At 63.4% G+C, this 11,389-nt stretch overlaps 1 protein-coding gene across 1 annotated transcript; it reads right to left on the reverse strand.

Annotated features, from left to right (window-relative positions):
- Positions 1 to 428: 428 nt before the first annotated feature.
- CRYAA (crystallin alpha A) lies at positions 429 to 3,041 on the reverse strand. Its single transcript, XM_042955891.1, has 3 exons — positions 2,853 to 3,041; positions 1,729 to 1,851; positions 429 to 639 (listed from the first exon to the last, which is right to left on the reverse strand). The coding sequence occupies exons 1-3, from the start codon at positions 3,039 to 3,041 to the stop codon at positions 430 to 432; spliced, it is 522 nt and encodes a 173-aa protein (XP_042811825.1). The 3' UTR covers position 429.
- Between the last annotated feature and the right edge of the window lie 8,348 nt (positions 3,042 to 11,389).

An 11,389-nucleotide genomic window follows, 5' to 3' on the forward strand; every position in this document is an offset into this window, starting at 1 on the left:
GTGCACGGGGGGCTCCGCCAGACGGACCTCGGGGCACCCGGGGAACGAGGGCAGGACGCGCAGCCGGGCCGTGACACGGGCGCCCGCCGCCCAGGGTCAAGGTGTGCCTGGCTGGCCCTGGGGACCCAGAGGTCGTCCCGAGGTGGCCTCCTCTGGGAGCACGGCGCCGCCGTGTCAGGAAGCGGGGGAGGCGATCACGTCCACCCGGCGGCCAGTGTTGGGATCGGGGCGGCCCCGAGGCCGGGGCACCGCAGGCGGAAGCCCCAAGCCCTCCAGGCTACCCTCCCCAAACCCTCGCTCCCTCAGAGGAAAGGAAAAGGAAATGGAAAGAAGGAAAGCAAAAGGAGACCAGCACCCCACTTTCTAGGGCTCCCCCAGACCGATGGGCCGTGGGGGCAGCAGCGGTGGCAGCCGAGGCCGAGGCCGAGCTTAGGACGAGGGCGCGGAGCTGGGCTTCTCCTCCCGCGACACGGGGATGGCTCTCTCGCTGTGGCCAGCATCCACGCCAGACGGGACCTTGGGGCCAGAGAAGGTCAGCATGCCATCCGCGGACAGGGAGCAGGAGAGCGCCGACTGGTCCACGTTGGAAGGCAGACGGTAACGGCGGTGGAACTCACGGGAGATGTAGCCATGGTCGTCCTGGGCGGGGGACGGGGAAGGGCACGGTCAGAGACGCCAGGGCCGGGGGTGCTGTGGGCCTGACACGGGGAAGGCCCTCCCGGACCTCACGAGGGCCAAACCCGCCACACTCACACGGTGCAGTGGGAGCCAGAAGGCCACGTCGAGAGCTCCTGCTGAGGCTGCGCCCCAACCCCCCCACCCCCGCCGGCCTCCCCGCCTCCCGGCCTCCCCGCCTCCCCGCCTCCCTGCACAGCCTGGGGCCATTCACGGTCATGGAGCTGGCTCATCAGACCCGTTTCACTCCAGAATCGCGTGAATGGCTGTCCTAGTCCTGCACGTGGACCACATTTGGCCTTCACCCCACAGGCTCAGGGTGTCTGCTTTCCACCCAGCGGGGCCTGAGCAAAAGCACTCTCCCCTCGGCGGGACAGCTTGGCCCCAGCCCCTGGGCCCGACTTCTTTCTCCACGCTGAAACAAGTCACTTGGGCCACAGCGCCGTACGTGGGGGGCAGGAGACACGGAGTCAGGGGTTCACGCACACGCATGCATGCACACAACCGCTCCAACCGTTGAGAGGAAACCCTGGTCTCTGCCCCTGGTCTCTGCCAGGTGAGCAACCACCGCACCCTGAACCAGCTGTGGGGCCACCGATCTCCCTGAGCCGGGCTCTGCCACCTGCGGGCTCCCGATAACGGGGGCGCCGATGACAAAGGGCCGCCGAGAGGTGAACGTGTGAACACACAAGCATTTGGGGCATCGATGGCCGCCGGCCGCACTGCAGGGCTCGCCCGCCACAGTTAGGTTTCCACGGAACCCACGTCGGCTCAGAGCTCCCCTCGCCCCCCCCGCCCGGTGCCCGGAGCTTCCCGGGATCCTCCCTGCTCCGACCCCATCACCGGCGCGGCTCGGAGGGAGCCAGGGGCAGCCGGGCGGTACCCGGGCGGGGGTCCCTGCAGACCCCTCACCTGCCGGGGCTCAGGAGTGGCCTCCCTGTCGCTGGGAGGAGGCTTGCTTGTGCGCTCTGGGCCAAGCGGGTGTGTGGGGGCAGAGTCCCCCTCCCTCCTGGGGCGCAGGGTCCCCGGAAGGCAGGGGCCCCTGAGACCCACCTGCCGCTCGTTGTGCTTGCCGTGGATCTCCACAAAGTCTTCCAGCACTTTCACAGTCAGGTCCTCCGGGGAGAAGTGCTTCACGTCCAGGAAGATGACGAACTTGTCCCGGTCAGAGCGGACCTGAAACCCAAACGCTCCCGTGGGCCTCTGCGGCTTGTGCGGGGCTGGCCGGAGCCGGGTACCCCCGGCCGTCAGCACAGAAACGCCTTCCACGCATACAGGGCACAGAGTCCCGGGGACCCCTGACTCGGGACCGCGTGGACCCTCGGCCTCAAGACCGTGTGTCTGCTGATGCCTAGCTGGCGATGAGCTGAGAGGCTGGTTATGGTTGGCGGGCAGGTTACGGGTTAGGAGGCTGGTTACGGGTCGCCCGGCTGGCGGGTCAGGGGTTGGCTGACTGGTTGGACCTAGCACATTGAATAAAGTCACAGCCCTCGGCTTCCCTGGTTTCTCCATAAACAGCCTGGGGCCTGACTTCTCCCACGGGCGTGATGCACCCGACAGCCTTGCCGGGCTCGCTGCTCAACCTGCTTCCCTCCCCCCTGCCCCCATGGCGCTCCCTGGGGACACTCAGCAAGGGTGTTTTTGCTTCTGAGGGCACCGCATCAGCCCTGGGCAGGCCTCTGCTTTCAGGCAGTGAGGGAGACCCAGCCCCTCGAGACCCCGGGACCCTGGGGTCCACCGCAGGGGCTCGGGGAGGGAAGGCCAGCGGTCGCTTCCCTTTGGGCCTGGCCCCGGGCAGGGAACAGACCACACTCTGCGGCTGTGCTGGCCGTCCTGGGGGAGGGGCCCTCCTGGGGACCCGGGGCGGCACAGCGCACCTGCCCAGGCTTCCTGCCGGAAGGGAAGGGTGGACAGCCCGGAGCACAGAGCCCACACCGGCCGTCACACCGGCCGCGGTGGGCCTGCTCGCGGGGCCGCCATCGTGTGGCTGGTGCATCATAAAGCACACGTGGGTCACGGGGTGATAGAGGACGAGACGGGGCTGGGCTCCGGCTCCCTCTCCAGACCCCTCCTCGGAGGCCCGAGGCGAGGCGCGGCTCCCCACGGAGCACCGTGCTCCCCCTGCTCCTCCAGCCGCGGCCAGCGGGAGAAAGCAGCCCCCCCGAGCCAGGTCTTACCTCGGAGATGCCGGAGTCCAGCACGGTGCGGAACAGGGACTGGCGGTAATAGGGGCTGATGGTGGAGGACAGGAAGGGCAGCAGGTCGTACTCGAAGAGACCCTCACCGAAAAACTGGTCAAACAGCCGGCTGGGGTAGAAGGGGCCCAGCGCACGCTTGAACCAGGGGTGCTGGATGGCGATGTCCATGGCGGGCGTCGGCGATGCAGGGACCCGGGGCTGGTGGGGAGTCGGGCAGGGGCCTCTGGGCAGTGCGGTGGAGAACTGGGAGGTGAGCCCTCCTTATATACGCCGGCGACAGAATAGAAGCATTAGGGGGATTTGTCTGGAAAGTGTGAGCTCAGGAGGAAGGCTGCCGGGTCAGCAGAAACGTGGCCCGGGCTGAGCGCCCACCACTCCCAGCCCCGGGCACTGAGGCCCTGCCCCGCACGGAGCCCTGGACTCCAGGAGCCGCCCTGTGGCTCTGTCCCCACACTCACCTGGGGGACGGCAAGGACTCATCTCCCACTACTGCGTCGGGGACGCCTCCTGCTTACATGGCCCGGGTGATCCCACGGCCACCCCGTGAGTGGGGGCTCATACCCGCTTCACGGACGAGCCGTGGGCTCAGAGGCCACGTACATGATCCCCAAATCTCACAGCTACTGCGGGGAGAGTACATCACTTTTCAAAACAGAATGACCTCTTTCTGATTACAAAACGTATACACGGTCGTAAAAATCTCAAGAAAGACAGAAAATACCAGGAAGAAACTAAAAAGTGCCTGTAATTTCCAGGTCCCCCCTGGTGGCAGGGTGGGGGGGTGACTCGGGGTCTGTGTGTGTCCAGATAGGGAGGCAGGTTTGGTTTTACAGGGGTGGGAACCCTGTACCCTGGGCTCCTCTCCGTGGACATCGTCCCTTCGAACTTCTCGCTGTGACAAGGCCGCGCATCGGGGCTGTCGTCCGCCAGGCCTGGGGACGGTTTCGCTCCTCCCGCTGTGGCCCTGGCTGGCTGTTGCTCAGAGGGGACCAGCCCCCCCAGAACAGGGCCCTCCCACGCCCCCACGTTTAAGGTGTTTGCTGCCCCTCAGCAGTTCGGCCTCCCGGGAGCGCTGTAGTAACGCGCGGCCACCGCAGGGCAGGGAAGAGCCCGCTCCCGGCCCCTCCCGAGCCAGCTCCTCGCCGCAGTCTGGACCCGAGAAGCTTCTTATTCGTCCTTGTACCTTTGCTTCCCGGCACAGCCTCTCACCCGTGTGCACAGGGGCCACGGAAGGGCACTTACCCGGCACTTAAGGAGGGTTGTGTCAGACACAACTGAGACGGCCTAGGCGTCGAACGTGGGGACTTCAGAGCGTCCCTCGCGCGGCTCCTTCCTGACCAGCCGTGTCCCATGTCACAGCCTTCCTCCCCCCACTTCTCAGCACCTGCTGTGTGCATGGCCCCAGACCGGTGGTAGAGGGCCCTGAAAAACCTGGAAAGGCCAGCCCGTGCCCTGCAAGGATGATTCGAGGGAGCAATTCCCCCGGTGTCGGGCAACAAAGACCAAATTAGGGGGGAGATCATCAATGCTGCGGGGGGGGCCTCCCTGCCAGGCCCGCTCTGGGCCACCCTCTGCCGGTCTCCCTGCGGCCACCCTACACGGCAAGTAAGTCTCCATACCCGCCCCCCCCCCAACTGCGGAAACCAGAGAAGTGGAGTTTAGAAGGGCTGCGTGCCCAGTCACTCGGCTCTGAGGAAGGGGAGGGGGTTTCACCGCAGGCCACGCGCCCGGCCAGGCCGCGGGGGCGGTGGGTGGCCCCACACAGCGCCGGCTGACTCCTCCCGGTGCCATGAGTGTCCCTCCGGCTGAGTCCTCCTTTTGGGGTGGGGGGGACCAGCAGGGCCAGGCGAGCGGGCAGTACTTTGACAAAGAAGGAACAGTGGACCTTCCGACAGATCTGCCTTCGTTCAAATGTTGGTATTTTGTTCGTCGCCGATTTTGTGCATTCGTTTTGATTTTTTAAAACACCGCGTTAAGAAATGATTCATCCTAATGACCCTGTTTCTGGTGCCCCCTGACCCTGTCGCCCAGGGGAGGGCCTCGCTCTCCTCACCCAGCCCGTGGCTTCCGTGGGGTCGGTGGAAACTTCTGCACCTGCAGGCAGAGATAGAGGCGGTGGCGTCTGAGCACAGCCCCGTCCCCTGGGCCACGCGGCGCAGGGAGGCTGAGGGGCCCCCAAGATCCTTCAGACTCGCACGGGCGCACACACGCCTTGCACAACTGCGCCTTCCGGGGTCTGGAATCCCGTGCGCGGCAGCCGACGGGAGCAGAGACCTCCATGGGGCACGGGACGCAGAGCCGGCCGGACCCCTAGCGGTGGCCTTCAGCGTGAGGCAGCACCGAGGCTTTGGGATCGGAAGCGACAAGGACCGGCCGTGTAGCGCACATGTGTGCAAATTCACCCTCGCCTCACCCTCTCCCCCCCCCCCCCCCGCCTCGGCACAGCCCCTCAGGAACCCGGATTCTGGGAAAAGAGGACCCTTTTATTCTGGGCCTGGAGTCCTCCTTGGGTGACCCTGAAGAGGTCGCTTCCAAGCCTCAGTGGTGACAGGAGCCGTTGGCCATGCACTGAGGACCCAAGGAGGGGACGTGCACACGCCCAGGGACAGGCTGCCCGTCCCCGCCTGGGCCTCGGGCTGCAGGCTCCGGGCTGTGAGACAGGCATGCACGAAAACCAGCCCGGGAACCCCTGGTCCCCCGGCCGGCGGCGCTGGCGTTGGCCGTGGAGCCGGTTTCCAAGGTCGCAAACTGGTCAGGCTCCCAGGGGCCGGTTCCTGCCTCCGACCTCTGCGGTTGGGCGTATCTCCGTGCCTCAACAGAAGAGTCCACATCAGCCGTGATCGCCCACACGAAGACTCAGACCTGGAGTTATTTCGGTCGTTGGGCCTCTGCCGGTGCCCTCGCCGCCTGGTTAGAAGGCACAGTGAAAACCTACCGCGAACCGTGAGGCGAACCATTTCCCGGCAGGTGTTACTTCGCACGTTAAGTGTTTCCCTGAATTTGAGTTGTAGCTTTAAGGTTGAAATACAGGCTTCATTTTTATTGTTAAATGTTTGTTTTAAAGAACACATCAGCCAAGGCATGGTTCCCCGTGCGGAGGGAGTGTTCCCAAAGGGCCCTGCTCTGGGTCTCCAGACCTCTGGCCTTGGGCTCCTCTGGGCTACTTTCCGGCATCCCGGAAGGTTCTCGAAGCTCTATAAGAGTGAACTGGACCCCATCGCTGTCCGAGGCAGACCTGACACCCACCCACCCCAAGATGCTCTCTGTAAAGACCTCGGGTCGACGTCACGCTCAGGGGTCGGGGCTGGACCTCAGCCCTGCCTCTGACCTCCAAGGCTGCAGCTGGCCAGGTCACCAGAGACGGGGCACAAGGGGAGAGTCCGCTCCAGGATGCGGGAGGAGCAAGATGTCCTTCTTCCTGTACCTTCCTGTACCTGGGGCAGTGGCCCCAGTCCCCAGGAGCCCTGAGCTCCGGCCCTGACAGCACCTGTGAGGACAGTTCGGCCCCCAGCGCCCTCGGTGCCCGCAACCCCTCTCTTCTGTCCTTTCCACACTTCCCACGCCCAGAAGCCGGCTTTTAATGATGAGACACTCTTGCAAAAAGTTCTCTGCAAACCCAGCTTTTTAGAGGACTGGCCTCTGCTTTTCATTTTATTTTAAATAACATTTTTATCATAAGAGCGATACATTGCCATCGCTAAGGATTCGGGCAGATCAGAAAAATCTAAAGGTGGGGGACGAACCCATCATCCTACCAGACCCTGAGTATTTATGGAGAGGAAAACTGTAGGTCTCCCGCGTTCTGCTGAGGGGCTGGTGCCCAGCAGCTTGGGAGCCAACCGGAAGTCATTCCCAAAAGATGAGCCACCAGTCCAATAACGTACTCAAGGGATGTGAGGAGGGGCCAGCTGGGGGCCCCGGGAGGTCAGGGTCCTGGGTGCCAGACGCCAGACACAGTCACGGGTCCTCACTGTGACAAAGACACCCCCTCCTCAGATGGGGGCAGAGACGCCTGCTGCCTTCGCGCTGGGCAGTGAGTCGGATCGTCCCCGGTCGTGCCCAGCCACCAGGCCTTGGACTCCCGCCCTGTGCAAGTCCCTACTGACCAAGGCAGGCTGTGCCCTGACGTTTCTGTCCCTCTGGCCCATCCTGGAGACCCCAGCAGAGTTCTGCCCAGCCATGGCACCTGTAAGGCCACCTCCAGGACAGAGAAGAACCCAGGAAGTGCACGGGTGTCTCGCTCTGACATCTGGGCCAGGTCTGTGCAGGGCAATGGCAGGGAGGAGGGGAGACCCAGGCCCCAGGTTCGCTGGGGAGGGACCAGGGCAGGGGGCCGTCCCTCCTCCTGGGGGACTGTGTGAGGCTGGCGAACGTGGGCCTCCAGTGTGGCCACTCTTTACTCGCCATCTCTCAGCCCTGCCCACAGCTCCCCAAACCCGGCTTCCTGGAGAGTCACTGTCCCCCTCCACCTTGAACGGGACCGAGACTCTGGAGAGAACGTGACTGGCCCCGAGGCCGTCCCCTGCCCCAGCAACCAGGGCCTACCTTGGCCTGAGAGGCAGGCAAGGTTGCCACGGGGTGGGGAGGAGTCTGCAAAGGCGGGGGGGGGGGGGGGGGGGGGGGGGAGGGGGCAGCCAGCCGAGGACGCCAGAAGGTGACTGCGAGGCCCCCACCCGGGTCTCAGACCCCAGCACACCCGGGGGCAGCCGCTGCTGGTGTCCAGCCTGTCAGTGAGCAGACGGCCGCCCGGCTGCACAGATACGGTGGCCCCCGGGCAGGCTGGCTCCAGCGAGGCCCCAGCTGGCCCTGCCGGGAGCCCAGCACCTCCCGTTCCGCCCGGGATGGCCCATTGGCTGGACCCACATTGCAGGTTAAAGAAAAAAGGAAAAAAGTCCTAAAACTCAAAGAAAAAAAGTCCGTCTCTCCTCAAGCCAAGGAAAGAAATGGGCCCGCAGATGATTCCGCTTACGTCAACATGTCTGCTGAGGTCCTGTCATTCCCGTGCGAGGCACGGAGGCGGCCCACACAGTCAAGGCAAACCACTGCCCACGTGGAACCCGCGTCCTGCAGGCGTGGAGAACTGAGGCATCATGGGAGGGGCTCCCTAGGGTGGGCGGTGAGCTGGAGGCCGAGGGGCGGGCATGCCTTGAGTGCCTGACGCCGAGGGCTCTGGGCCGGAAAGGGCACAGGGCTGAAGGACTCCGTGGGGCAGGGGAGTGGGACCATGCACGTCAGGGGGGCCTTGGGGAGGCCCTGCACGCGCCTGTGTGTGTGTGTGTGTGTGTGTGTGTGTGTGTTTGGGGGAGTGGGAGCTACAGTTCCTGAGATCATCTTTCTCTGCTATCTAAGCACATCAGGACGTGGCAGGAGCTTCCGTCAGACCCTGGCAGAGCCCCCGTGGGCAGGAGCCGGCCTGCGGGCGCCCGTCCCGGGGGTGCTGGGGGCGCGGGGGGCGGGGGGCGGGGTGTGCTGTCCTCTGCGCATTGTTCCCAGGAGGCCGGCTTAGGTTTAAGCCCGTTCTCAGCGATTTGCATTCCGCTGCATTCGCGCTAAATGCCAGCCCTCCTCGCACAAAGGCTGGTATGTGCTTCATCCACAGGATTCCCAAAAGGCTGGCAGGTCGCCCGAGCGCGCGCCAAGCGCCGGCACCCCGATTTTCCGCTCCGGGGACCGGCGGGCCGCGCCCACAGATGCACACCATGCGGGCCTGGGGCTCTGCTGTGCGTCAGCGGCTCGCACCTGGGCTGAGCCCCAGGCTCTCCACCAGGTCAAGGTGGGTGCGTGTGGGCAACCCACGACCCCGTCGCCGCGGGAGGACGCTGCGGGGTCCTCCAAACGCCGCGTGACAGGGACTCAGACAGGGTCCTGTCACAGCAGGTCGTGTTAGGCCTCGGACAACGGGGCCCCATCCGCTCGCCAACACTTGGTGTCTTCAGTCACTTTTTCCTGGGGAAAAGGATTTATTCTCGTGACAAAATTTCTCCTACGTTCTCGAAAGCGGAGAGAATGGCACGGCGAGCGGCCGTGTCCACGTCAGCCAGAGCTGGCAACTCATGGAAGTTTCTGCCCTGTTCGCTCGTCTCCCTTTCTTTCCTTTGCTGAGGATTTCAAAGCAGAGCCCAGCCCTCCCGTGGTGCCGTCTCTGCTCCACGCTTCTCTGGGAAGAACGGGCCCTTCCTTGTAGAGGCAGAAACCCTGTTCTGTCTGTGACCGCGTCGGTCACCGTCTCGTGCCATCCTCCAAAGCCTGGTCCCCGACTAAACACTCCCGATTGTCTCACGGCTGATTTGTTCCCACCAAGACCCACACCCAAAAAAGATGTAGACGTCCTTTTTCTGAAGCGCTTTCTGCATTATTCCAACGGTCACGGGTGCTTTTCTGGCTTTGATCTGTTAAAAGGTGACCCATGGGAACAGGCTGTCCCATGGCAGACGGCCCTCCAGGCTGGAGCTAACCCGGCTGGGTCTCAGCCCCACTTCTCAGAAAAGAGCTTGGGGCAACGCACGGGCTGGACTCCCGCCCGGGGGGGAGTCCCAGGGAGACCAAAGTGAGGGGTAAAAAAATACAACGCAGTGTACATGGTGCAAATAGTATAGGACAGAGAGAACACAATAGCCGGCATGACGCGCCGTGACACTTCCCGCAGCCCCAGCAGGTGCACCTCGGGAAGGCGATTTCACTGCTGGCTCCTGGTTCCCGCCGCCCACGTGGTGGACCCGTCCTTCCTGGGTCCCCCCCCCACCCCCGCAGCCACGGGAGAAGCACAGCCACCGGGGGTGGCACCAGGCAGCCTGAGGGCGGTGCCCCAAAGCCCCCACTATGCGGGGGGCCCCCACACCCCCGCACCAGCCTGCCTCCCTCCGTCTCAGAGGATGGGCGGTGAGCTCAGTTTGCTAGTCCCATTCAGAGTGTTGCCTGTGTGTAACTGCTCTTTCTTGATCTGTCCTTACCTGGTTTGCATATCGGAGTTGCGAGGTGTGTTTGCCTCACAAAACGGGGTGGGGGGGGGGCATGCCTTCCATTTTCCTTTTCTGTGAAATGGAAACCATTGCTTGTTTAGTGAAACACCTGTGATGTTTTCTATTTGGGGACATTTTTTCTACTGGTCCCATTTTTTTTTTAATTTTTTTTAACATTTATTTATTTTTGAGACAGAGAGAGACAGAGCATGAACGGGGGAGGGGCAGAGAGAGAGGGAGATACAGAATCTGAAGCAGGCTCCAGGCTCTGAGCTGTCAGCACAGGGGCCCGATGCGGGGCTCGAACTCACGGACCGCGAGATCGTGACCTGAGCCAAAGTCGGACGCTTAACCGACTGAGCCACCCAGACGCCCCCATGTTTCAATAACTTCTGCTCATATTCCTATGTTCTTGCTTCTATGTTTTGCGGATTCATCCCACCATCATTTTTTCATGTGGTTACTCAGCTAGTTAGTCTCCAGCATTCTCGCCTCTCTCGTAAGCATCTGGGGGGCAAGTCCTCCCCCATCCCTGAGCTGCAGCTCACAGGGTTTGGTGATGACTCAGCCCCACCCCCCGCCAGGAGCCCACCCCACTGCCTGGCTCACAATGGCTCAGAACATTTCACACGCAAACACGGGTCAAAGCAGCACAGAGGAGGCTGTGGTTAGACACTGGGGCTCGCCTGAATGTTCACGTGTGGGTTTCTCTCTACCCCCACCCTGACCCAAAACTGGTTCGAGGCAGATAATGAGGACTCGAGCCTGTGTGACTAAGAATTCTCGGGAAGGGAGCAGGCCTTTGGAACTAGCAGCGGTGGAGGTGAACTTAGCCCCAGCCTCCACGGGGCGGAGTCTGGTGGGTGAAGAGCGCATACGCACACAGCCTGACAACAAAGCTTTACGAGCCCCGTCATTGTCCCGGGGATGTGCTAAGAGTCTTGCGTGAATGGACTCACTGACTCGTCACAAAAACCCTGAGGTCAGAGCAGTCGTGATCCCGGCAGCCCGGGGGACCGCAGCCGGGGCGTGCGTGGGGGAACAGACAGCCCGTGCAACCCCCAGGCAGCGGAGGCAGGGCAGAGCCCAGCCCACCCTCTCGCAGGCTCAAGGTCAAGTGCCTTCCTTTGCTTTTCTGGGTAAATCACGCCTCACCACCCATCGTCACCATCAGACGTCCAGACCCCTCACCCATCCCAACTTTTGCTTAAACTTCTCGGACTTTTCGGTGGACGATTCCATTTGTACCACGGCCCGGAGGGGAGCACTCAGCAGCTGGCGGGAAGCAGAGTGAGCGGCCATCGGCCGGCTGCAGGGCCGAGCCTGGCTGTGGACAGACGTTCACGCAGGTGCTTAGGGAAGGAGGGGAGACACACGGCGCCTGGCGGGCAGGGAGGCGGCAGCCGACTCGCTGACGATGGCTGGACACAGCACCGGGGTGGAGGGACGAGGCCAGGGGGTTGGCCTTTGGCTCCTGAGCCACGCGTCCCCAGCCAGACGCTGCACCCAGCTAAAGGGAGGGGACAGTCACACCTGGCAGCGGATGGAAAACGGGAC

The sequence above is a fragment of the Panthera leo genome, chromosome C2 (assembly GCF_018350215.1).
Source record: "Panthera leo isolate Ple1 chromosome C2, P.leo_Ple1_pat1.1, whole genome shotgun sequence".
NCBI lineage: Eukaryota > Metazoa > Chordata > Mammalia > Carnivora > Felidae > Panthera > Panthera leo.

What these genes read in the sequence shown, in the direction of transcription:
- CRYAA (XM_042955891.1), bottom strand. Translation starts at nt 3,041, where the DNA reads ATGGACATCGCCATCCAGCACCCCTGGTTCAAGCGTGCGCTGGGCCCC. An exon ending in TGGACTCCGGCATCTCCGAG is followed by an intron (nt 1,852 to 2,852) that starts GTAAGACCTGGC and finishes TTTGGGTTTCAG; the next exon opens with GTCCGCTCTGACCGGGACAA. An exon ending in GCAAGCACAACGAGCGGCAG is followed by an intron (nt 640 to 1,728) that starts GTGGGTCTCAGG and finishes TCCCCCGCCCAG; the next exon opens with GACGACCATGGCTACATCTC.